The 26,764-nt window shown below is 48.9% G+C and overlaps 1 protein-coding gene across 1 annotated transcript in view; it reads right to left on the bottom strand.

Moving 5' to 3' along the window:
- Positions 1 to 21,330, bottom strand: part of AIF1L (allograft inflammatory factor 1 like) — a 41,959-nt gene extending 20,629 nt beyond the window's left edge. The window contains exons 1-2 of the mRNA XM_077306872.1: positions 21,063 to 21,330; positions 20,890 to 20,951 (exon numbers count right to left, since the gene is read on the bottom strand). Coding sequence (XP_077162987.1) covers positions 20,890 to 20,951; positions 21,063 to 21,093 — 93 coding nt within the window. The 5' untranslated portion in view covers positions 21,094 to 21,330. The remainder of the gene's footprint in view (positions 1 to 20,889; positions 20,952 to 21,062) is intronic.
- Positions 21,331 to 26,764: the final 5,434 nt, after the last annotated feature.

The raw sequence follows: 26,764 nt of genomic DNA, 5'->3' as shown, positions 1-26,764 counted from the left end.
CTATCTATCTATCTATCTATCTATCTATCTATCTATCTATCTATCTATCTAATCTATCTATCTATCTATCTATCTATCTATCTATCTATCTATCTATCTATCTATCTATCTATCTATCTAATTTCATAGAATCATAGAGTTGGAAGGGACCTCCTGGGTCATCTAGTCCAACCCCCTGCACTATGCAGGACACTCACATCCCAATCGCTCATCGACTGTAACCTGCCACCCCCTTGAGCCTTCACAGAATCATCCTCTCTGTCAGATGGCTATCTAGCCTCTGTTTAAAGATTTCCAAAGATGGAGAATGTACCATCTCCCAAGGCATATTCATTTGTTTGTTTGTTTGTTCATTCATTCATTCATTTGCCCTTCCCCCTGGAGGCTCAGGATGGTTTATGTAAAATGTAGAAACGATACAAGAAACAATCCTTAACATAAATAACCATCCAATAATCAAACCAATAATTAATAACATTAATACTAACGGATAATTGTAACAGTGGTAACAGAACAAACAGGTCCAGTAGCAGAACACATTGATGGATTTCTGGGAGGGAGGGAGGGAGGGACCCTGGAGATGTTTTTAGTTACGCCTAGTCTCAGCCAGATGCCTACAAAGCCATAGGTGGTCTGGGCCTGGCATATCTAAGGGACCGCCTATCTGAATATGTCCCCCAGAGCAGTGGTCCCCAACCTTTTTGAGGCTGGGGACTGGCAGGGCAACTGCCCGCCCGTGCATGCCGCGCCAGCGCATTATGCATTGCGTGGCTGGGCCACGCATGCGCACATGCGCCATGTGCGACCAAAATCGCGCATGCACGATTCCAGCCACGCTTGCGCAATGCACAGGCGCGGCCCTGATCCCCTCTCCCCCTTTCCCGCAGTAAGAAGCTTCCCGGGCCGCAAGCTTGCGGCCTGGGAAGTTTTTTACTGCAGGGGGGCGGGGAGAGGGAGCTGCGGCCCGGCGCCAAGGCCTTTGCGGCCCGGGTTGGGGACCACTGCCCCAGAGGGCACTTTGACCAGGCGTGACACTTTCTCTGCCTTGGCCCTGGAAAGGACTAGTGCAGAATGAGCTCCCAAGGACATCAGGGCCCTGGAAAGGACTAGTGCAGTTCCGTAGGGCCTGCAAGACAGAGCTCTTCCACCAGTCGAGGCTAGTTCGGACAAATAAATAATTTGAACACCAGCGAGCCTCCACTGCTGCAATACAGCCAGCTCTGCCGTCTCGCTCATCTTCCATCAGATGAGAAGGATGATAGACAACCAGAATCGAGTGCACCGACTGGTCTTGCCAATGAGACCTGTAGCTTTGGTGCCATTAATTGATTTTAATTCTTTTGTTGATTTTAATTCTTTTGAACTGTTTTAATGGTATTTTATGAATGCTGTAAACCAGTGGTCCCCAACCTGCGGGCCGCGGCCCGGCGACGGGCCGCAAAGGCCATGGCGCCGGGCCGCGGCTCCCTCTCCCCGCCCCCCCCCGCAGTAAAAAAACTTCCCAGGCCGCAAGCTTGCGGCCCGGGAAGTTTCTTACTGCGGGGAGGGCGGGGAGAGGGAATCAGGGCCGGGCCGGGCCGCGCCCGCGCGGCCCGATCCACGGGTGCGGCTCGCGGGCGCGGCCCGATTCGCGGGTGCGGCCCGCGGGTGCGGCCGGGCGCGGCTCGCGGGCGCGGCCCGATCCGCGGGTGCGGCCCGGCTCGCGGGCGCGGCCGGGCGCGGCTCGCGGGCGCGGCCCGATCCGCGGGTGCGGCCCGGCTCGCGGGCGCGGCCGGGCGCGGGTCGTGGGCGTGGCCCGCACGGTCCCTGCGGGCGCGGCCCGATGCCCTGCCGGTCCCCAGCCTAATAAAGGTTGGGGACCACTGCTGTAAACCACCCCGAGATGACAGGTTTGGGGCAGTCTAGAAATGTAAACAATAAATAAATACATAAATACTGTTTTTGTGGTGGTTTTATCAATGCTTAATGATGATGTTTTCTTGCTGTTCATTTTTACGTTGTGAACCTCCCCGAGCCTTTCCATGAGGAAGAGCGGTATAGAAACAATAAATAAATATTAAAGGGAAAGACCCACCCTCCCCCCCAGTAACAGAAACAAGCAAAGCAAGAACATGCTCCAGATAGGCCCCTGGCCTTCTCTCCCACTCCACGTTATTCCACACCCACACGACAGCTTGAGAGCAAAGAAAACTGATCGCCTGGCAACCCACCTGAAATCTAAGGCAAAAGCGGCATATTTCCAAGAACATTACTTGGCATTTATATGGCAGTTGGAAGTCTCCAAAGTTTTCCATGCATGTTATCTCAGTAGCCATTATAACCAACCAGTAAGGTCACACTGGCGGTATGAAGCTGCCATTATAGAGTAGCCTTTCTCAGCTTTTTTACCATTGAGAAACCTCTGAAACATTCTTCGGGCTTTGAGAAACCCCAGAAATGGTGTGATCATTTCTGATTATTTCTGGGGCCCCTCCCCTTCCCACCCCCTCCAGGATCTTCATTGGCCATTGGCGGGGGGGGGGGGTGTTGACATGATCGAATATGGTCACATCACAAATTTTAAAAATATAAAAACATTAATTCCCAGCCATTTGGGAAACCCTTCCAGGGCCATCAAGAAACCCCGGGATTTCACAAACCCGGTTCTCCAGATTAGAGTCTGCTTTTCTTAAGCACTACACCACACTGACTCTTGAAAAATCAAGTGTACAGCATAAGCGCATTCTCTGTGGCTTATAAACAAGGCATCTAGGGTCAGAAGACTCCCTGGAAGGGCGTGCCTTGCCTGGCCCCCATTCTTCTGCAGCTGCATCCCACAGGGTCTTTCTTTGCATTTCCTGCATCCTTCCAACAATGAGCAGCCCAATGGCTCTGACATCGCCCCCCCCCCCCCCCGCGCACCCCACTCGGCACCAGCGGCACATTCCTCACTGCAGAAATCATCTCCTCTCCATTTCGCTTGTGATTTGTCCTCTTCCCCATGTAGGGAACATGGTCCAGATGCTGGCCAGGGCTCATGGGAATTGTAGTCCATGGACATCTGGAGGGCTGCAGTTTGACTACCCCTGCTCCAAAGGATGACAGCCAACGTGCAGGCTGCTGTTGGTCCCCATGAGCCATGCACATGTTTTGAAGAACAGAGAGCACCCCACTCTCCCTTATTACCAGGGAGTCTAGAATCTAGACCAGGCTTTCTCCACCAAGGTTACGTGAAACTCAAGGGTTTCTTGACAGCCCTGGAAGGGTTTCCTGAATGGGTGGGTGCTAACTAATTTTTAATATATATTTTTTATTTGTTCAACATTTATCGGGTAATATGAGCATATATGGTCATGTCAACCCTCCCTCCCTCCCAAAATGTCCAATGATGGGCCTGGAGGGGGTGGGAAGGGGAAGGCCCCTGGAAAGGCTTGTCTACAGCTCTTATCTCTAACCATATTCTGCACGGTCGCACCACTCCTTACGAGGATGACCCTTTGTGATCTCTTCCAGTTCTGTGAGATTCTGATTCTGTAGGGTTTTCCAGGCAAGAGGCAAGCAGAGGTGGTTTGCCATTACCTTCCGTCTTGCTTGGTGAACCCTCCCATTCAAGTACTAACTTTAGCCAACACTGCTTAGCTTTCAAGTTCTCTCCCCCCCCCACCCCAAAAAAAGGCATCCCTTAAGTCTTCCTCTCAAATAAAACAAGAGTAACAATTGACTAGGGATGGGTATCTAAAAATCAATACCATCCCTGAATCATAATATGAATCACACAGAACTGGAAGAGACCACAAAGGGCCATCCAGTCCAGCCCCCACCTTCTCAGGGATGACAAATTACACCCTCCTGACAGGTGCTCCTCCAGTCTCCTCCTAAAAAAGGAGACTCCACCACCCTCTGAGGCAGCATGTTCCATCTATGAACAGCCCTCACCATCAGAAAATGCTTCCTAATATTGAAGTGGAACCTTCTTTCTGAATTTCGAACCCATTGCTCATGATCCTTATCTCTAAAGCTGTAGTAAACAAGTTGACCCCCTCTTCAACATGTCTACCTTTTAGATAGTTAAACACAGTAATGGCTTTAAACATGCGGAACGGCACAGGCTAGATATCAAGGGGGAGAGGGGGAATGAATTTCACAGTCAGAGTAGTTCGGCAGTGGAAAGGCTGTCTAAGGAGGTGGTAAGCTCGCCCTAACTGGGGGCAGATATTTATTTTGGATGCTTTAGGCTGATCCTGCATTGAGCAGGGGGTTGGACTTGATGGCCTGCATGGCCCCTTCCAACTCTAGGATGTGAGTAGTATATTGTATAGCAGGGGTAGTCAACCTGTGGTCCTCCAGATGTTCATGGACTACAATTCCCATGAGCCCCTGGACATCTGGAGGACCACAGGATGACTACCCCTGCTGTATAGTATACTACTATATGTGAGTAATATACTGAATCATCTCGACCTCCTTCCTCGCCCCTCCGGTTTGGAGGATGGGTGGGTGGGTGGGTGGGTTTCCGCCGTGTTATGTGATTTTATGTCTTTTATTGGGGGTTTTAACCCGCCACGATCCAGCTTTGGAAGAGGCAGGAAATAAATCTAATAACAATAACAGTAACAACAATAACAATACTAATAATTAGTATTATTCTAGGATTCTTATCTTGGATGCTTGAGGCTGATCCTGCATTGAGCAAGGGGTTGGACTAGATGGCCTGTGTGGCCCCTTCCAACTCTAGGATTCTAAAAGAGAAGAGGGCTTTCCAAACCTGATACAAATGTCACATTTGGATTTCTGGACCATGGTCTACGATGTCAATATGAGGAGTTACTATCCGGAGATGGTGTGCACCTCCCAAGGGATGGATGGAAAAAGTATTTTTGGGAGAACCCTTGCACACCTGGTGAAGAGAGCTTTAAACTAAACACAAAGGGGGAGTGAGACATAAATTCAGAACTTAGTGTGATGGCAAGAACTGAAGATAGGAAGATTGCAGATCTACAGGGAACGGCACATAAGCAGGGAACTACTAAATTATAAGGAAGTTCAAAAACCATGGGGCACAGAAAGGATGGACTGCGATGTCTCTACACTAATGCATAGAGTATGGGAAACAAGCAGGAGGAACTAGTAGTCCTAATAGAGCAAGGGGGCTATGACCTAATAAGAATCACGGAAACTCACAATTGGAATACTAGAATTGAGGGGTACAATCTATTCAAAAGGGACAGACAAGTAAAGAAGGGGGGAGGAGTAGCAATATATGTTGATAATCTTTATACTTGTGAAGAAATACCGGTACCCAAGCATGAAAGTTCAGTTCAGTGTATTTGGGTAAATATAAAAGGAGTAGGAAATGAGAGTGGTATTATTGTGGGGGTCTGCTATAGACCACCAAGCCAGTCAGAGGACTTGGATGAGATACTCCTAGACCAAATTACACAATTCTCAAAGAGGGGGAGCTTAGTCTGTTTAGCTTGGAGAGGAAATGAATGAGAGGGGATCTGAAAACCATGCAGAGTTGTTGTCTCTTGACCTGGAGGGATGGACCAGAACCAATGGGATGAAATTAATCCAAAAGAAATTCGGCTAGGCATCCGGAAGAAGTTCCTGCCAGTTAGAGCGGTTCCTCAGTAGAACAGGCTCCCTCGGGTGGTGGTGGGTTCTCCATCTCTGGACATTTTTAAACAGAGGCTGAATAGCCATCTGACAGAGAGCTGATTCTGTGAAGGTTCAAGGGGGTGGGAGGTCACATTGGATGAGCGATAGGGTTGTGAGTGTCCTGCATAGTGCGGGACGTTGGACTAGATGACACAGGAGGTCCCTTCCAACTCTATTATTCTATGATTCTATGATTCTAGGACAGTGTTTCTGTCTGGGATGACTGGTTGCTTCCAGGGGCCTTGGGTAGACAAAGAGAACAGGCAATCCCTCGGCACGGTCACTGCATCCTTGAGAAGTCTAAAGAAGCTTTTGCTGCTCTGTACCAGTATGTGTGTGCCTTAACGTGCCACCCCAACGCATCTGGCATGTTAAGTATGCTGCAGAGATCCAGGAGGCCTGGGCGGCTCAGCAGGGAACTGTCTGCAAGAGATTGCAGCTATGGGGAGGCCCGACCAGCTCCTTCTCTCCTCTGTGTTGGCAAAGAAGCTGCAGGCGAAGAAGAGACAACGCTCAGACCGTGCAGCATGGACGCTGCCTCACTGCACCTATAAACTGTTCCGGAGGGTAGCCATGTCAGGTTGCACCGGCACAGTTAGATCTGAGTCTACCTTAGAAACCGGCAAGAGTTTTGGTGCATCAGCGTTTGTCCCAGGGATGGAGGTCTTTCTGTCCCAGTCAGAAGGTACAACGGGTGTTGTAAAGAATGCTTGTAAAGGATACAAAGGTACAACACACATCGAGGGGAAAGACTGTGTGTGTGTGTGTGTGTGCGGGGGGGGGGGGTGTTTGAAATGGCCGGGAGTTGAAAATTAGCCTTGGTAGAGAGATAAAAATCCTGTGTCCGTATTCAGCCCTGGAGGGGGTCTATTCTCCGGAACTTTCGAATGAACAATCGCTGCAATCTTGTGCCCTTTGCAATGTCTTTGTTTGGGAACTACCGCTCTTAGGTCAGCAGCAGAAGATTAAATGTTCTCCCTCTGTTTCTTGAGTGTTACACTTTTTAATGTCAGAGGCATGGCTGTTTATTCTTTCGCATAGGAACTGACATGGTCTCTGGGCCCAGGGCCTGCCACAAACCAATACGAAGAAGAAGAAGAAGAAGAAGAAGAAGAAGAAGAAGAAGAAGAAGAAGAAGAAGAAGAAGAAGAAGTAGTGCTTCCACCAGGCTTTTGGTGGGGGCAGTGAAATTACATCTGCTGGCACTCCCTATCAAAGATGTCCCTCTAACTGTAAACCGGCTCCAGAACAGGAGACTTGACAATGAGATCTCTGACATCTGAATAGTTTAATATGATGACTGATTTTAGAAGTTTTGTTGACATTTTAACTGAATTGATTGCGTGTATATATGTATGTATGTATGTATGTATGAATGAAGATGTGAATGAAGTCAGAAGATATATCTTAACTGATGTATGCAACTCTGAGCCAGCTCACTGGGAGGATGGTATAGAAATTAAATAATAATAATAATAATAATAATAATAATAATAATAATAATAATAAAATCATCATCATCTTCCAACATACTACGTGGCATCAAAGGTCAGCAATGCCCCCCCTGCTCCCTACATCAAACAAACAGGTCAGTCCTTGTGCAAAAGAATAAAAGGAGATAAATCAGGCATTAAAAAAACTGCCACACTCAAAAACCAGTGGGTGAACATTTTAATCTTCCAGGTCATTCTGCTGCTGAGCTTAGACAGAAAACAAACAAAAGAAATTTCCAAGTGGAGTTACCGCTCAAGATCGTTGAACCGGAGTTCATTCTCAAATTCAGAACAAAGGGATAGATAGGGAGGGACCAGGAACAACTGGTTCTGATCTCATTCCAGATGCTGATTTGCTACCCTCAAGCATTTCCCCTCGGCTCTTACCAAGCTGATTACAATACGCATTGTACCTCTAGAACAGGGGTAGTCAAACAGCGGCCCTCCAGAGGTCCATGGACTACAATTCCCATGATTCCCATGATTCTCATGGGAATTGTAGTCCATGGACCTCTGGAGGGCTGCAGTTTGACTACCATTGCTCTAGAAGGACCCTTGAGGAGACCATTCTCACTTTCTGATTTAAGATGGAATAATTCATCTATCTACTTCTGTCCCCTTGTGTCTGACAAAGAGCATATCACACATGATAGTATGCTGTGTAACTCTTGTTGGGTCTCTCTGTCAGGCTTTTTCTATCAGAGTTTTTTGAAATCCTGGGGTTTCTTGATGGCCCTGGAAGGGTTTCCTGAATAGATGGGAGTGAGTTAATTTTTAATATATTTTTAAAATTTGTTAAACATTTATCAGGTGATATGACCATATATGGTCATCTAGACTAAGGTGACCAGATTGTCCCACTTTTGGAGGGACATCTGGGGGCACCTGGCAAATTTTACTTATGTTGAAATTAAAAAATACATATTACAATACTATTTTTGCGTTCTATGCGTTCTATGAAACATGTACATGAGTCTCATTTCCCTCCTATTCACAACAACCCTGTCAGGCAGGTTTGGCCGCCAGTAAGATTCACAGCAGAGTGAGAACTTGAATTTGGGTTCACTGTGTGTGTTTGGCTATAGTGACCTAAAATTTCAACTTAGCTGCGTGGAATTTCCTCAATTTCACATAAAATCAGGCTCCTCAGGGGCAGATTCAGAGGAAAGGTTTCCATCACGTAGCTTTTTGCAGTTCAGAAAGATGGCGAATTCCCTCTCCTCCCAAGGAGGGAATTCACGGTAATCCAATCCATACGGTCAGCATTCAAAGTGGCTTCTCTGTTCATTCCACGCCCTCAACATGCTTTCGTGGCCCTGTGTGCCCGCCTTCCTGCTTCTCCATCTCCCGTTTCGTTCCCCTGCACCCTGGTACTTCTGCTCGTGTTAGGATGCATGATTGTTGCTTTCCCAACCCCTCCATACACCATCTTCCTGAACAGGCTCCCCCCACCATCCTTTCAGCTTTGAACTATAAATTTGTGGCACTTTAAAGACCAACAAAGTTTTATTAAAAGTTTTATTCACACTTCCCCAGATACAAAAATATCACAAATATCACAAATACATTATATTGAATATGAGCTACTACTTGTGTGAAAGGAAAAAAAGAGGGGGGAAGGAAGTGGGCCTACGCCTTTGAAAAACCACGGGAGCACTTGGCTCCGAAGTTAATGGAACAGCATGGAGAGAAAGCAAATCCTGGGTCCTGCCATTTGGAAACTACATGTGCAGATGGCCAGGCACATAAGTGGAGTCGACCTCCAGAGACCAATATGAAAGAAACCCGGTGAAAATGGACAACAGCGGAAACGGCCCAGCACTCTAGCCCGGGGCTGAATCTGCACTTACTTTGTTTATTCCATTATGGATCTTGCTGAATCCAGATAGATTTGAACTCAGGTCTTCCTCTTTCCCCTCCTCACCATTGAAACAGAAAAGTGTTCTGCACGTGCTTAGGGAGGCGCAGATGGGGAGGGGGGAGCCAAGCGCAGCAGGAGCCTCTTTCTTTCTTTCTTTCTTTCTTTCTTTCTTTCTTTCTTTCTTTCTTTCTTTCTTTCTTTCTTTCTTTCTTTCTTTCTTTCTTTCTTTCTTACTTTCTTTTCTTTTCTTTTCTTGAACGGGGGGAGACAGCAGAGGGGGGGAACCTCAAGGCAAACCTCTACTGACAAAAGATAGGGCTTCTGCTGAGAGAAAATTAGGGCTTCCTCTTAAAGAAAAGCTTGGCAGCCTTGGCCAATCAGGGCTTCTCTACCTGGAGTCTGCATCAAACGCGAAGCACCTGGAGTTCCTCATGGCTCTCAGTCTGATTCTTAAAATATTGAGGGTTAAAAGCACTCCAGGATATTGCAGGATAAATGTAGGGTCACTCCGGATCAATCATGCTTGTTGCAGAGGGAAAATTTAAATCGGAAAAAATCAAAATGGAAATTGCATTCAGTGGAGATGGCAGGGACTGAATCGATCTGGGATTGGAATAAAAGCTCTGTGCAGACTCCACCCAGGTCTACATAACAGTCAAATGCTGCCCTACAGTCAGATAACATGAACTGCCAGGGGCAGAATAACCTCTGTTGCTCAGGATGACAACAGGAATCATTAAGTCAGAAACTCAAAGGCTGAGCAACAAATATATCTAAAGATTAAAATGCAAATATTTATTATTAAGTGCACATTAAGCTGATTAAATACAACATTAAAATCTAAGAGTCACAGTCGTATTGAGCCTGTATGTGCAATATTGCACAGACTGTGACTCTTAGGTTTTAATGTTTTTAATCGGCTTAATGTGCACTTAATAATAAATATTTGTATTTTAATCTTTAGATATATTTGTTGCTCAACTTTTGGGTTCCTGACTAGTTTCCTCAGGTTGGGTTTTTGTTTTTCAACAACAGTCATCAACCACTTAGCCAGCCATAACACAGAGCTGGTGGGGTGTATGAAAAATCAGGAAGGGCACCGATCTGCTGCTGTTGCTACTTTATCCTGTTTTGTGAGCCATGGGGTCTCTAGCCAGGAATGTATGCGGTCATAAAAGAGTTAAGCATCAAAGGGGTCACAGCATTCTACTGAGGGAAGAAGAAGAAGAAGAGGAGGAGGAGGAGGATGCGTTGGTTTTAATACTCTACTCTACTTTTCACTACCTGTAAGGGTCTCAAAGTGGCTTAAAATCTTCTTCCCTTCCTCTCCCCCCAAAACAGAAACCCTGTGAGATATGTGAGGCTGAGAGAGCTCTGAGAGAACTGTTCTGCAAGAACAGAGAGAACCGTGGATGGCCCAAGGTCACCCAACTGCCTGCATGTGGAGAAGCAGGGAATCAAAGCCAGCTCACCAGATTAGAAGCTGTCGCTCTTAACCCCAACACCAAACTGGCTCTCCAAGATGCAATGATCCTCTGGAAGAGGCACATGTGATTTTCTAGGCATGTAGCTGGACTGGCTTCTGATGAGCCATTCTCTGAGCCTGCAGAAGGACCACCCTATGATAGGGTTGCCAGCTCTGGGTTGGGAAATACTGGGGACTTTGGGGATGGAGCTGGAATAGGGCGGAATTCGGAGCAGGGAAGGACCTCAATGGAGTATAATGGTACGGAGTCCACCCTTCCAAGCAGCTCTTTGCTCCAGTGGAATTGATCTCTGTCACCTGGAGATGAGCTATAATTCCAGGGGATCCCCAGGTCCCACCCAGAGGCTGGCATCCCTAACCCACTGTCCTTTCCACCTAACCTAGTCATCAGCTTGTTCTCATCACATAGTCACTGTGGGACAGAAGGACGTTGCCATCCTAAAACAGTGTAACCTCCCACCCCCTTGAATCTTCACAGAATCAGCCTCTCCGTCAGATGGCTTTCCAGCCTCTGTTTAAAAATCTCCAAAGATGGAGAACCCACCACCTCCCGAGGAAGCCTATTCCACTGAGAAACCGCTCTAACTGTCAGGAACTTCTTCTGGATGTTGAGAGGGAATTTCATTTGCATTAATTTCATCCCATTGGTTCTGGTCCGTCCCTCTGGCGCAAGAGAGAACAACTCTGCTCCATCCTCTATGTCGGGCCGCAAAGGCCTCGGTAGTGGGCCTCCGGCGGCCACACCTGCTTCTCCCCCCCCCACAGCGAGAAGCTCACCAGGCCGCGAGCTAAGACTGGATAGCTTCTTGCTGCTAGAGGTGGGGGAAGAGGCAGGCGCAGCCACCGGCACGCTGGCGGATACAAACACACATGCACAGAGCTGCTGCGCATGCGCATTAGCACCCCCCTGGTGGTGAAAACGCGCATGCGTGGCAGCTCCAGGGGGCGCTAACACACATGCATGGCGCCTGGGCCGCCGGTGCTTCCTCACCCCCGGAGGCAGTCCTCAACCTATGGCAGCCTTTTAAATACTTGGAAGATGGCTATTAGATGTCGTCTCCTTTCTAGGCTAAACAGACCAAGATCCCCCAACCTTTCCTCCTACATCTTGGTTTCCAAACCCCTCACCATCTTTGTTGCCCTCCTCTGGACACGTTCTAGTTTGTCAACATCCCTCTTCAATTGGGGTGCCCAAAACTGAACACAGTACTCCAAGTGAGGCCGAACCAGAGCAGAGTGAAGTAGAACCATCACCTCCCGTGACCTGGACACGATATTCCGTTTGATACAGCCCAAAATCCCATTTGCCTTTTTAGCCACCGAGTTACACTGCTGACTCCTGTTCAATGTATGGTCTACTAAGACTCCTAGACCCTTTTTGCACTTGCTACTGCTAAGACAAGTCCACTGGCTTCAATGTACTTAGAAGGGTGAAACTCTGTTTAGGACTATACAGTCCAACTTCTGGACTCTGGAAATTCTGAGGAAGAGCTTCGAAAGTCCTCTGCCTGTGTCTCCCTTAGGTATTTTATCTTCTCCCAATTCTCCTCACGATTATTATTTGTTTGAAACGTAAAGTCCTCATGCGAGAAACACATATGTATTTTGTTTAGAAGAAAGTTGTATTCGGGGTAGTCAAACTGCGGCCCTCCAGATGTCCATGAACTACAATTCCCAGAAGCCCCTGCCAGCATTTGCTGGCAGGGGCTTCTGGGAATTGTAGTCCATGGACATCTGGAGGGCCGCAGTTTGACTACCCCTATAAGCTCTCCCGTGGATTCATACTTCCTATGACATTAGGGTCTGCTGAGGCCTTTCCCTTCCCTGGGCTCGACTCCCAAATTCCCAGGAATTCGACCACTCAGAGTTGGCAAGACTTCCCAGGATCCCAAGCGGCAAGAGGGCAGAGGTGGCAGTGCATGCCCTCTGGGGGTGCTCTCTCTTAACCCAGCACTGCTTGTACGTTAATTTGAACCCCGTACAACAGTCTTGCAAGGTTGACCAGTAGAGTTATCTCCATTAAGTGAAGAAGGGAGTGAGGCAGGCCAAAAGTGAACATAATTGGCCTAAGACCACCCAGTGATTTTGTGGCGGTGGCAAAGTTTGAATCGGGGATTTCCTGGGCCCCAACTCCTCCTCTTAGCTTGTTTCCTCAGTTGTGAATCAGCCAACAAGCAGCGGTTCTGTCCCCGGGGGTTAAGCCTCTGCTCAACCCGGCAGGCAGCTATTTTCTTTCCAAAGTGCCCAAAGGGATGAGTCATTAAAAATAAATGGCATTTGGCTGGTTTACAGCCTTTTGCTTGGCCTCCAGGTGGCAACTCTACCCCAGAGAGGTGAGGGGCTATCTCTCCCCAGATCAGCTCCTCCTTCTCGAGTTGCACAAAGGCTTTGAGGTGACAAGTTTCACTGGGCCTAAAAAAGATGTTTACTTAGCCCCTGACCCACTTAGGGGAATCCAGGGTCACACAGCCTGGATTACTGGTTTGATATCCCCGCCCATTTTAACCCTTTGCTTGCACACACACTCAAGGTGGGTTTTCCAGACCAGGCCTTCCAGAACTAGAAGAGGCAGTGATCATTGTAGGCCTTTACTTTCCCCTGCACGGGCTTAGATCCAGGGTCCCCAACGTGGCTCCCAACCACTTTTTTGTCTTCTACCTAAGGTTGCCAGCTCTGGGTTGGGAAATACCTGCAGACTTTGGGGGTGGAGGTGGGAGTGGGCGGGATTTGGGGCGGAGAAAGGACCTCCATGGAGTATAATACGATAGAGTCCATCCTCCAAAGCAGCCCTTTTCTCCAGGGGTACTGATCTCCGTAGTCTGGAGATGAGCTGTAATTCCAGGGGATCCCCAGGCCCCACCTGGGGGCTGGCATCCCTACTTCTCCAAAATATTTTTTCAAACTGGGTGTGGCTAGGTGGGAAGACCAGTCTTCTGATTGGCCACTGGAGATTCAATTGGCAGTGCAGCTGTATACAAAACATTGCTTTAGGATGCTTTGGGCTGATCCTGCATTGAGCAGGGGGTTGGACTAGATGGCCTGTATGGCCCCTTCCAACTCTATGATTCTATGAAAACGCAGGCAGCAACCCAAGGAGCTTGTTGTGTGATAAAAGGAAAGCTGCAGCAACCATTTGGTAGCAGCGATTTGGTGGCCTCACCCATCTTGCAGAGTCTGAATCCCAAAGGTGCCTGCAGGCTTAAAAAGTAAGGGGGGGGGAGAACCCTTGACCTAGATCCAGCCCTCGGCATGAAGAGAGAGGAGAGTTCAGTCCAACCTTCTCTCTCCCCTTTCCCTCTCCCAGGAACAGTTTTTATCTCTATGCTGATGGCCACAGGCAGGAAGCAGGTGGTTAAGCCTTTCTGAATTGAGGATGATGGGGGGGTGGGGAGAGAAATAAAGGGTAGGGGGAGAGAGAGCAGCAAGTGGCCTTGAAGTGCCATGGGCAGTTGGGTTTTCCCCTGCTGTGCAGCTGTCCAACGCACAGAGGTTCTTTGAGGGAAAGGGGGGCAATGGCAAACAGCCCCCTTCAATCTGTGCGTTAACAGTTGTGAAGATGGTCCTTTGCCAATAGGTTGGCCAACTGTCCTGCAGCCCAGCCGGCTCTCGCGGTTTTCGCTGTTGCCGCCCAGGGCTTAGAAATCAGCAGCGGAGGTCCAAGAGGCACAGAAGGGGAGGGAGCCTCACTGCCAAGGCCTCCTAAGGCCTGTGCAAACCATGTGCGAGAGGAATCCCTAATGTGACACCTGTGGATACCACAATAAACACTTTATCTAGGGCCTGCCAAGTGTTTTCAGAAAGTGGGTGGGGCCAGGAGCACTCTTGCCCAGCACGGCTTCTGATTGGCCACTGAAGAGCCAATTGGCTGTGCGCATTAGAGCCGGGCTTTTTTTATATCCCGCTTTTCACTACCCAAAGGAGTCCCAAAGTGGCTTACAAACCCTTTTCCTTTCATCTCCCCGCCACAGACACCTTGTGAAGTAGGTGGGGCTGACAGAGCTCTGAGAAAACCGCTCTGCAAGAACAGCCCTTAAGAGAACTGTGACTAGCCCAAGGTCACCCAGCTGGCTGCATGAGGAGGAATGGGGAATCAAAGCCAGTTCTCCTGATTATAGGCCGCTGCTCTTTAACCATGTCACCACACGGGCTCTCTGGAGTGATTAAAATGACAGTGCTTTGGTAGTGACGGCCACAACTGCATTGGTTTTAATCCCCCCTTTTTCCCCTCTTCTTCCCTGCACTTGGACTTTTCCCAAGTCTAGTTAGGGCTGGTGAGCTGGGTGGGAAATTTGGGGACCAGACTATGAGGATGGTGGGGTCTGGGCAGAAAGGGGAGGTCAGCAGAGTACTATGCCCTAAGCATGGGTAGTCAACCTGTGGTCCTCCCGACGTTCATGGACTACAATTCCCATGAGCCCCTGCCAGCAAATGCTGGCAGGGGCTCATGGGGATTGTAGTCCATGAACATCAGGAGGACCACAGGTTGACTACCCCTGCCCTAGAGTCCACCCTTCAAAATCACCATTTCCTCCCCGGGGGGATTGAGCTCAGTGATCTGGAGATGAGCTATAATTCCAGGCGATCTCCAGGTCCTGCCAGGAGGCTGGCACCCTGTGGCTCTTGTTTATTTATTATTTATTACTTGAATTTCTTACTTGCCACCCCCAAATGGCTCGTGGCGGGTTACAAGTTCGGTATAAAATCCCCAATAAAACTCCCCTTAAAAACTCCCCTCTGCCTCTTGAGTCAACTGTTTTGTGGTTGTGTCAGAATTTTGGGTTGTGGTAGGGGCATTCATGAGTCATGGCTCACATCTTCACAAAAGTACACACCCAAACACAAATCTTTAACACAAGCCTTTTAGGCGTTACTGGATTCTGGCTGTTTTCACAACAACCAGTCACTCCCTTCATCATCTTTTATAAGCATGTTTATAACACCCCTCCCCACCTTCTGACTGGAATAAAAAGACTCAGGACCTGAATTGTTCTTCTGGAGACATTGGGGGTGGAGTGGGTGGGTGAGATTTGGGGCAGGGAAGGACTTCAGTGGAAATATAACGCTATATAAAGCAGCCTTTTCCTCCAGGGGAGCTGATCTCTTTAGTCTGGAGGTGAGCTATAATTCCAGGGTATCCCCAGGCCCCACCTGGAGACTGACTTTCCTAAATATAGTGCCTTGTGGGAAGGCGCCTTGTGGGGCCCCTGGAAGCGCAGGGCCCGTACCACATGCGTGACACAGATAAACCAACCCTGGCCTTACTCAGTTCTTACCAACCGAGGGCCATGGCCTCCTTGACTGAGTCAGTCCATCTCATTGTGGGTCTTCCTCTTTTCCTGCCGCCTTAACTTTTCCTAGTCTTATTGTCCTTTCCAGCAGAAAAGAGCAAGAGTCTAGTATCACCTAACAAAATCCGCAGCAGGAGTGTGAATCACTGCTCACTTCTTCACAAAAGTTCCTCCCCTGCCTCAAATTTTGTTAGTCTTTAAGGTGCTACTGGAGTCTTGCTCTTTTCTACCATTACAGAGTGTTAGTGATATTGATGTGGAAACACATCTACCGGCGCACCCACGGAAATGGGCCTGTCCGAAGCAGCCCGCGCTGCGCTGCAGCATGGGGGGGAAGGGCAGCGGGGACACTGGCATGCCAATTGGCGCACGCGCACAGGCGCAGTGCTCTGAGCCTGCGTGTGTGCACCTACTGGTGCGTCGGCGGTACCCCTCCCCCCTGTGCCACGGTGCTGGCTGCTTCGGGTGTGAATCGCCGCTTCAGCTGCCGAAGTGCCCAACCCTAATGGACATTGTCCCACCACAAGGAGTGCATCAGTAGAGGGTAGCTAGCGAGGCCCGTTGTTGAGCCCCCCTCGCCGTGCCGCCACCTCTCCTTCTACCCCATTTATTGAAGCAGAATCTTTTGCAGGCTCCGGATGCAATGACTGAATCTATAGAGTGAATTTGCAGCCAGAATGTACCTATTTCCACAGAGGGGAACGAATCAGGGCAATGAAGTTCGGAAGTCAAAAAAAGCACAAGGCATCACGTGCGACGTTTAGAGTTAAAATGCAGGAATGTACCAGATAAGTGCCTTAAATGCTCCCCCTCAAGAGCAGAAACTGATGATAACTGCCCGCAGCTTTCGTAACCAAATGTGCCTAAGAAAAGTTTCTGTATCTTTGTAAATGTGAATACAATCAAGCTAGCTGATAAATTCTAATCCAGCAGTTTCACAATGAAGACTCCCTCTCAGCTTCCTTTGCTGAAGGCAAGTCACTTTGGGGCCTGCAATAAGTTTCTGTCTAGACCAGCGGTTCTCAACCTTCCTAATGCTGCGACCCTTTAATCCAGTTCCTCATGTTGTGGTGACCCCCCAACCACAAAAATTATGCAAATGTCCTTTCACAGAAATTAAACTGAAACTGGCCAATGGCGTGAAGATCCATTGTTCATGATTGTATAGAAATTGGGTTTTTTTTCAGGGTTTCTCAGTTCAGTTCTGCCTCTTGTCTCGCTAAGCTGCGCCACCCCCTGAGCACTTGGCGGGAGACTGCACTGTGCTGGAGGCACAGTTGCCCCCCCCCCCCGCCAAGCTGCTCGCCCTGCTACAACCCCTATGAAAGGGTCGTTCCACCCCAAAATGGGTCCTGACCCCCAGGTTGCGAACCACTGGTCTAGATAGATAGTTATGGTAATTCTCGAGGGGGGGATTGAAGGCAGAAAAACAGTGAAGACTAGTTGGTTTTTGGCTTTTCACTACCCGAAGGAGTCTCAAAGCAGCTTATAGTCGCCTTCCCTTCCTCTTCCCACAACAGACACCCTGTGAGGTCGGTGGGGCTGAGAGAGCTCTGAGAGAACTGTGACTGGCCCAAGGTCACCCAGCTGGTCTTGTGTGTCTCAAAACAGCTCACAATCGCCTTCCTATCCTCTTCCTACAACAGACAACCTATGTGGTAGGTGTGTCTGGGAGACCTCTGACAGGACTGCTCGGTGAGAACAGCTCTAACAGGACTGTGACTAGCCCAGGATCACCCAGCTGGCTGCAAGTGCAGAAGGAGGTGGGGAATCAAACCAGATTAGAAACCACCATTCTTAATCACTACACCAGTGGTGGAAAGGAGAATATTAAATCCAACCCTTCCTGATCTCCTCAGTTCTCCTGAAGAAAACTTATGTTTTGGATGATGGACTGTACCCCACGGAGTTCCCTGTCCTTCCAAGGCACCATCCCCAAATCTCCAGGAGTTCCCCAACCCGGATCTGGCAACCCTAGCTTGGGATGGCATTTTGTTCCCATAAAAATCCTTTAAGTGAGGGGGAGAGGCATCAACTGGCCCAAAGTCACAAGACTTTTAGCCAGCATTGTAGGCCCACACACACACACACACAAAAACACACAAGGTCCACCTTTATGATGCCCAGCACAAATGGTAAAAACTGGCATGATGTTTTGATTGACCTAAATGTCGTGTTTTGTGTTGGCCCAAAGTCAGCCCGTGCCCTTGGCGGAGGATCAATATGAACCTGGGACTCCATGAAGAGCAATACCACACTGGCCCTTCAAGAACTTGCCTGGGGCCTCCATGTTGGCTAGAGACAAGGGAGAAATGAAAGGGGGAAACATAAACAGCTGAGTCCTCCCTCTGCAATTTCACCCCCTCCTGTCCGGTGGCAGACCTGGACTCGAGCTGGGGGCTGAATGGACAAGGGAAACCATGGCTGTATCACCTTCCTGTTTAGGAGCCCCAAAAACTCCAGAGTAGGGTTGCCAGCTTTGGGTTGGAAAAAACCTGGAGACTTTGGGGGTGGAGACAGGAGTGGCTGGGGAGGGACCCCAATGGAGTATAATGCTATGGAGTCCACCCAAAGCAGCCCTTTCCTCCAGGGGAACTGATTGGTTTAGTCTGGAGGTAAGCTATAATTCCAGGAGATCCCCAGGTCTCACCTGGAGGCTGGCATCCCTATGAATCCAGGGGAATCTTTGAGCTGCAGCTCAGCAACACCTCCAGCTTACATGTGTGCTTCCACTGGCTGCAGGGATATCTGGGATATGCTTGCCAGCTCTGGGTTGGGAAATTGGGCGTGGAGCTTGGGGGAGACGAGGGGCCTCATTGAGGTCTGGTGCCCCAAAGCCCACCCTTCAAAGCAGCTGTTTTCTCCAAGGGAACGGATCTGTTGTCTGCAGATGTAATCTTGGGAAATCTCTAGGCCCCACCTGGAGGTTGGCAACCCTAGGAGCATGTCTGTTTCACTGCGGATCTGCAGGAAGCAAAGTCTACTCAAGTTAGCTACTTGAGAGCCAGCTTGGTGTCATGGTTAAAAGCAGCGGCCTCTAATCTGGAGAACTGGGCTTGATTCCCCACTCCTCCACATGCAGCCAACTGAGTGACCTTTGGCCAGTCACAGTCCTCTCAGAGCTCTCTCAGCCTCACCTACCTTACAATGTTGTCAGTTGCGGGGAGAGGAAGGGAAGGCAACTGTAAGCCATTTGGAGACAATGAGGCTTGCTGGGTGACTTAGGGCCAGTCCCAATTCTCTCAGAACTCTCTCAGCCTCACCTACCTCCCAGGGTGTCTGTAGTGAGGAGAGGCAGGGAAAGCGATTGGAAGCCGCTTTGAGACTCCTTCGGGCAGTGAAAAGCGGGTTATAAAAACCAAATCATCTTCTTCTTACAGGAGCCTACTTGTTGCCCTCAACCCCGTCCCCAAGACCAGAGTAGTCAACCTGTGGTCCTCCAGATGTCCATGGACTACAATCCCCATGAGCCCCTGCCAGCAACGCTGGCAGGGGCTCATGGGAATTGTAGTCCATGGACATCTGGAGGACCACAGGTTGACTACCCCTGCCCAAGACCACAGAGACCTACCGCGCAAGACTCTGTTCAAGGCTTCAGAAATAACATACACCAAGCACTGCATTTGACTCTCACTCGCACCATGCAGAAGTTAATTATTACTCCTCTTTCGCTGTAAGCACCGATTAGGATCTTTCCGCTGCTTCCACAAGATCACAGCTCTGTATAATGCATTCAGTAAACTGGTCACTTCCAGCCCCTTCCCTGGTAATCTCAACAAGATCTCCTTTTTATTATTTTTTTTTAAAAGCCAGGCTCTTGTGATGTGAACAGCAAAGAATATTCAGCGATTTGGCTGTCCTCCATGAGTTCATGCGGGGGGGGGGGGGGGGGAGAGTGGTGGCATCACCTGTTGAATGCCTGTCTGTCGTTTAGCAGACAAGGACCAGCCAGGAAGAAAAGGGGAGAAACCACATCAAACCATTTCTGCCTGAGAGGATCTGCTACTCCTCTGTAGGCAGAAAAATGAGCAGCCATTCCCTTGCCTTGTGAAACAGAGTCTTGTGGCTGAGCAGGTTTATGGGTGGAGGGCCGTAGGTGGAGCAGAGACCACTCCTTTGGCAGATATAAATATACCACCCACCCTTGTGCCAAAGCACTCAGGGCTAAGGAGGGCCGGGACCAAGGGACAGAGGTGGGACCCAAAGGCAAGATTGCAAGCAGTGTGGTTTTCACCCTCGGGAGTGTCCAGCAAGCAGGTCACTCTTCTGAAGGCCTTTTAACACACACCCCCTCCGTTGCATGTCAGCCAGTGACCTAATTCTTCAGCTCTGCACTACTGCCCCCACCCACGACATCCCTTCAAGGACAGTCCCTGGAGAGCAAAATAAGAACTGTTGAACTTCTGCCTGTCTTCCTCCCTCGGTACCCCTTATACCCCCAAATCCCTCCGTTTATTTGACACCGTGGTCTCCCCCCCTTTCTTCCTCTGAATAACTTCTCACAGCCCACCTGTTCCACCAAGACCCTCAGTCACGACCCTCCCCAACTGGGCAGAATCCTAAATACATCTCACAATACGTGTGTCTGTCTCTCTCCCCAACCCCCAAACACCTCCCTTTCTATAGACAGAGACTCAGTTTACCCATCATGATCTTTCTTGTAGTGTCATAACTGGACTGCTCCCTGAGTGAGCTGGGTTCCAATCCCAATCCCAGAAACTCACTGGCTGACCTTCGGCCACATACATTCTCCATGGAACCTACCTCACAGGGTTGTTGTGTGGCAGAGACAAGCCCACAGCTGCAAGCTCCTTGAAAGAGGGCAGCATAGAAAAACATACCCGATACGTTAGTTTGTAGCGGACCGTGTACAATGGAAACCGTGGCGTTTTATAGGGTAAGAAGAAGGAACAGTCGCCTGAGGAGTTGCACTGACATGCAGAAGTTAGCAGGTGGCATTTTTAGGGCTTGGACTCAGTTTGAGGCTCCAAGCCAGGGGTAGTCAAACTGCGGCCCTCTGGAGCCCTCTTAGAGAGCGCTTCAAGCCCCAGGGGAAGTTCCCCAACCCGAGAAGGCTCACTACGTCCCACAAACACAAATAGCCCAGGGAAGCCTGGCACGCACCTTGTTGATCTCCTCCAGTCTCCCTTCCTGCTTGGCTTTCAGTAATCCGTAGGCTTTCCCCCCTGCGCAAAGAGAGTAAGGAAAACGAAAAGAGGATTATTGCTCTGCACATGGCTGAAGTGTTCCAAGGCACAAGTGGCTCCCGGCACAGTTTCTTGCCCGTGGATACCGACCTTGATAGGTGCTGTTGAGCATCAGGGACATGTTAGGGGGCTGTGGGGTTGCAGAAGAGCCTTCTCCCCTGGCTGGCAGCGATGCTCTCTCTGCCCAAAGAGGTGGAGGGCTCCAACGGGCGCTCCACTGCTCAGGCTCTCCCGCCAGCTCCCGCGCTCTTGAATGAAGCCATTCATGAAGTGGGGCTTGCAGGCGACTGAGGGCCTCGCTCTTCCCTCTGCTGGAGGAGAATGCAGCCAGTCAGAGCAGCCCGGCAGCGGGGCCTCGACCTGTTCCAAGCGCTGACTCACTTAACCCCTTCCTCGGGGGAGGCAGTTGCGAAAGGGGCAGGCTCGGATTAGCCTTGCCCACGGCCGCTGAGCTTTCTAGGGCAGCTGGAGAGCAACTGGCCGGGCTTTGCACAGGGTGGGGATTGGGAGAATTATTAGTGCCCTCAAAGGGAGCCACGGTTAAAGGGGTACAAGCAGAGCTGGGCTGGAAAATCTGGACGGTGGAAGTCCACATTTGGGGATGGAGCCCAGGGGAGGGTGCCCTAGGGCAGGGGTGGACAAACTGTGGTGCTCCAGATGGCCATGGACTACAATCGCCACAGGCCCCTGCCAGCCCCACTCCTCCTCCACATGCAGGCAGCTGGGTGACCTTGGGGGAGTTGCAGTTCTCTCAGAGCTCTCTCAGCCTCACTTAGGTCAAAGGGTGTCTGTTGTGGGGAGAGGAAGTGTAAGTAAACTGCTTTGAGACAGGTAGTGAAAAGTGGGGTACAAAAAACCTAGCTCTCCTCCTCCTTCTCCTCCTCCTCCTCCTCTCCAGAGGATTTGATCTGTGTGTAGCCTAGAGATCAGTAGCCATTTTGAGAGATTTCCAGGCTGTGTCTGGAGGCTGGCATCCCTGATCATGCCGCAGGTTGGTTTGTAACCTGAACGGAAGCCCGCAACATTCTGCTGTGTTGAAAATCAGCTGCCCAAGCCAGTTTTCAATGGTGTTTACTCAGAAGTAACTCCTACAGGATTCAGTATCCAGCTGCACAGCCTGATCCTACCTAGACTTTCCCAGAATAGAATTCCACTGCTTTCAGTGTCTCTTATGTTCAAGTCAGTGCCTTTTAGTTCTAAACGGGCTCCATATGAAACAAGTCAGCCTGACCCTAACGAAACCTACTCTCGAGTAAATCCCAGGCTGCCGGGATCAAATAAAAAATGCTAACTTGATTTTGTCTGAATGTCTATTGAACAGGGCAATGATTATGATGCCTTCTCCCAGGTGTTTTTTTTTGGGGGGGGAGGGGGGAATCTACAAAGTACAGCAAATAGTATTTGGAAAGGACAGACGATATATGTATATTCCAAAAGAAAAGGAAGATACAAGACGGCTTTTCTCCTCTAAGGATGTGGTGGCATTACCTAAGGAAACAGTAAGACGCCTGTCACAAAATCAACATTTATGATCTGAGAAATTTTTCAGGGTTCAACTCCATTCAGAAAACCATTTAATTAGATTTGACACACAAAAGGGAGAAGCCCAGAATTTTAGTCAGTCCCAGAATTTGTCAGTTCTGGAACAAGTGATAAAATGGAAAATTGGAACAGGGGGAATCTGGGCATGCACAGTTCACTGTTTCTTTCCATTGAACAACCCAGCACATCTGAGAGGCAGCGATAGCTAAATTCCCAGATCAGAAGGGACAGGTCTCAAGAAACTGTGAGACTCTAAAAAAGAAAATAATGCACCATTTGATTTGAGAATTTAAGCAGCACCAAATATAAATGATTTGGATGAGGGATTAGAGGGGATACTGATTAAATTTGCAGATGATACTAAACTGGGAGGGGTAGCAAACACAACAGAAGCCTGAATCAGAATAAGCCCTGTATTTTAATTAAAGTTTTGTATGTTAGGCTCGAGAAGTGGGCTAAACTAAATAAAATGAAGGTCAATAGGGACAAATGTAAACTTCTACATTTAGGTAGGAAAAACCAAATACACCAATATAGGATGAGGGAGACTTGTCTTGGCCAAAAGGATCTAGGAGTCTTAGTAGACCATACATTGAACATGAGTCAGCAGTGTAACTCAGTGGTTAAAAAGGCAAATGGGATTTGGGGCTGTATCAAACGGAGTATCGTGTCCAGATGACGGGAGGTGTTGGTACCGCTTTACTCTGCTTTGGTTCGGCCTCACTTGGAGTACTGTGTTCAGTTTTGGGCACCCCAGTTAAAGAGGGATGTTGACAAACTGGAGCATGTCCAGAGGAGGGCAACAAAAATGGTGAGGGGTTTGGAGAACAAGACGTATGAGGAAAGGTTGGGGGAGCTTGGTCTGTTTAGCCTGGAGAGGAGGTGACTGAGAGGGGATCTGATAACCATCTTCAAGTATTTAAAAGGCTGCCATGTAGAGGATGGAGCAGAATTGTTCTCTCTTGCCCCGGAGGGACGGACCAGAACCAATGGGATGAAATTAGTGCAGAAGAAATTTCATCTAAACATCCAGAAGAAGTTCCTGACAGTTAGAGCGGTTTCTCAGTGGAACAGGCTTCCTCGGGAGATGGTGGATTCTTCATCTTTGGAAATTTTTAAACAGATGCTGGACAGCCATCTGACAGAGAGGCTGATTCTGTGAAGATTCAAGGGGGTGGCAGGTTACAGTAGATGAGCAATAGGGTTGTGAGTGTCCTGCATAATGCAGGGGGTTGGACTAGATGAACCAGGAGGTCCCTTCCAACTCTATGATTCTATGATTCTACCTGCCTAGTATGGCCATCAGGTCTCAGTGATGGTTTGTGTGTCAATGGAGGGTGAGGGAGGGCTGGCTTTATAGCCATAGTTTTTTAAGGTTGCCATCTTTGACTTGGGAGATTCCCGGAAGGTAGGGGGTGGAGCCTAAGGAGGGAAGGGACTTCAGTAGGGTGTAATGCTATAGAGCCCACCCACCAAAGCAGCTATTTCCTCCCTAGGGAATCAATCTTTGGAGACCAGATGTAATCTTCAGAGATCCCTGCCTGGGGCTTGCAATTCTCTTTCATAGAATAATAGGGTTGGACAGGACCTTCTGGGTCATCTAGTCCAACCTCCTGCACTATGCAGGACACTCACCACCCTATCACTCATCCACTGTCACCTGCCACCCCCTTAAGCCTTCACAGAATCAGCCTCTCCGTCAGATAGCTATCCAGCCCCTGCTTAAAAATCTCTAAAGATGGAGAACCCACCTCCTGAGGAAGTTACGTGAAGAACCGGTCAAAAGAGAGAAATGCACTTTGCACATGCCCAGATACACTTATGTCATATAACATATGGCACACGTCAAACCCTGCTGTGGATCGAGTAGTGGCAGGGTTGGGGAAGCATTGGATGGGGAGGAGGCAGAATGGGCCTACTGGGTGAAGCTGGGTGAATTCATACTGGTGTTCTGAGGCCATCTTTGTCTGTTCTGTTTGCAATTTCTGTGCAATTTCTCAGAACTCTGCTGTGCACTTTGGGAGTGAGAGAAAAGATAGAGACTTTCCAAGGGGTTGTTTTTCGCCACTAGAACTCCCTCCACCTTGAGGCTCTGAAGGGACTCCAGACTGCGGCTTTTCCTCATCAGTCACATGAGCTTCTACCTTGGGCCGGCTCATCGATGTAGGGATTCAGGAGGCATTAGGTCATCTGTTTGGAGGGTAGGGTAGTTTGCATGGAAATGGAGATTTTTATAGGCCCTGCCTGGAAACTTTAGAGGAGGAAGAAGAACTGACCTTGACTTTTTGTCCCTTCTGAAAACACCTGAAGGCAGGGACCAGGCTTTGTCTGGCTCGCCAAGCTCTTGAAAAGCCCATCCCTGAGGCCACAAAAACTATTTAAAAAGTCCAAAGGCAAAGTCTTCAAGTGGGCTTGTTCTTTTGGTTTAAATTATTCCCAAAACCCTGTTTGCTTCCAACAATTTTCTTGTTCTGGCTGGGGGTGTGGCTTGTGCCTGTTGTTTAAATATGTTTTTGTTTTGTTTTGTTAGGAAACCATTCCAGTTTGGGTGCTGCCTTCCAGCCGCACCCACCCAAGGCAGCCAGGCCAAGGCTGTGAATCACAGCTTGGAAGCCCCAACAGGCCTGAGGAGTGACCTTCCTCTGGATTTCTTAGCCAGGGACACGCAGCTGAGGCAGCTTCTCCGCCCGCACGTATTTCAGCGTGGCTCTGGGAGGGTGAGTCACCATGGGCTCAACTTGTTTCTCAAGACCAGCTAGACCTGTGGGGTGTCCGTTTGTGAGTGGAGAGGCGTGAATGCATCTGTAGGACTGACGGCTGGACAGAACGGAGATCTCCCAGCTGAGATTTCCAAAACATTCACAGATGTCAACGGTCTGTGGATATTGAATATTCATGTGCTATCCGGTACTTTGAAAGAAAAAAATCACCTTGAAGGGGCTGGCCTGCAGTAGAAATAACAGTCCTGAAGAAGACCAGGGATCAAGCAAACCAGGGATCACTTGACTGTTATAGTTTATGTTACGTTATGTTATGCAGAACATGGTTGGGAAAAAGATCTGTGGCCATGCCCACCCTGGGACTCCTCCCCTTCCCACTCCCTCCAGGCCCATCATTGGCCATTTTGGGAGGGAGGGGAGATCGACAGGGCACTATATGGTCATATCATCCAATAAATGTTTCACAATTAAAAAAAATATATATATATATAAAAATTAATCTCACTCATTTTGAAAACCCTTCCAAGGCCATCAAGAAACTCCAGGGTTTCCAGAAACCCTGGTTGAAAAAGTCTGATCTAGCCGTTGGGGCAACATCAGGCATTTTCACCAAAGACTAAGGATTTCAGTCTTTTCCCCAGAGACACCCAACTGCAGCCAGTCACTTCTCAAACGAATTGGAATCTGCCTCCCTGCTCCTTTGTTTTCCTTCCAGTTTGCAACACTGCTTGCTTGGCTAGAACTGTCCTTGGGTTAGGGGAAGGGAGGGGGAGTGGGAATTTCTCCTCAGATGTCGCATGTCTGTGCTGTTCCCTGTGTGTGTCAGCTCACTTCAGACTTATGACTAGAATGCAGTGGCAAGCACAGATTCAATTCGTACTCTTCCACTTGCACTGGCTCTAGATCGGGTAAGGTGCAAAGTGCTGGTTATGACCTCCAAATCCCTAAGCGGCCTGGGACCTTCATACCTACAGGACCGCCTCCTTCCTTACCCCTCCCTCTCCCCGCAGAGGAGGTTAAAATCAAGCCAACAGAACTTGCTCAGGATCACCAGCCCCAAGGATGTCAAACTGGCCTCGACCAGGGCCAGGGTCTTTTCAGCCCTGGCCCCAGCCTGGTGGAATGCTGTCCCTGGAGAGATCAGGGGCCTTCAGCACTTGGGACAGTTCCACAGAGCCTGTGTAAAGCGAAGCTGTTCTGAGACCAGAAAGACACCGAAATTCTTGCCTCCCGGCCCAAAATATCAGCCACCTCTTCGCCATATTAACTTCAGTACCTCCCCCACTAGGAAATTAGGGACAATCTGATCCAATTGTATGGAGAACATTTTAAACTGTTACTTTATTAGTGTTTTTATATACATTGTTACCCACCTTGAGCCTTCAGGGAAAGGCTGGTTAGAAATAAAAATGTATTATTATTATTATTATTATTATTATTATTATTATTATTATTATTATTATTATTATTATTATTATTATTATTATTATTACAACTACTACTACTCAGTTGAGTCAATCTATCTCATGT

This window comes from Paroedura picta, chromosome 12 (assembly GCF_049243985.1).
Source record: "Paroedura picta isolate Pp20150507F chromosome 12, Ppicta_v3.0, whole genome shotgun sequence".
NCBI lineage: Eukaryota > Metazoa > Chordata > Lepidosauria > Squamata > Gekkonidae > Paroedura > Paroedura picta.
Note: the sequence above shows the minus strand (reverse complement) of the source record. Positions and strands in the feature narration are given on the sequence as shown.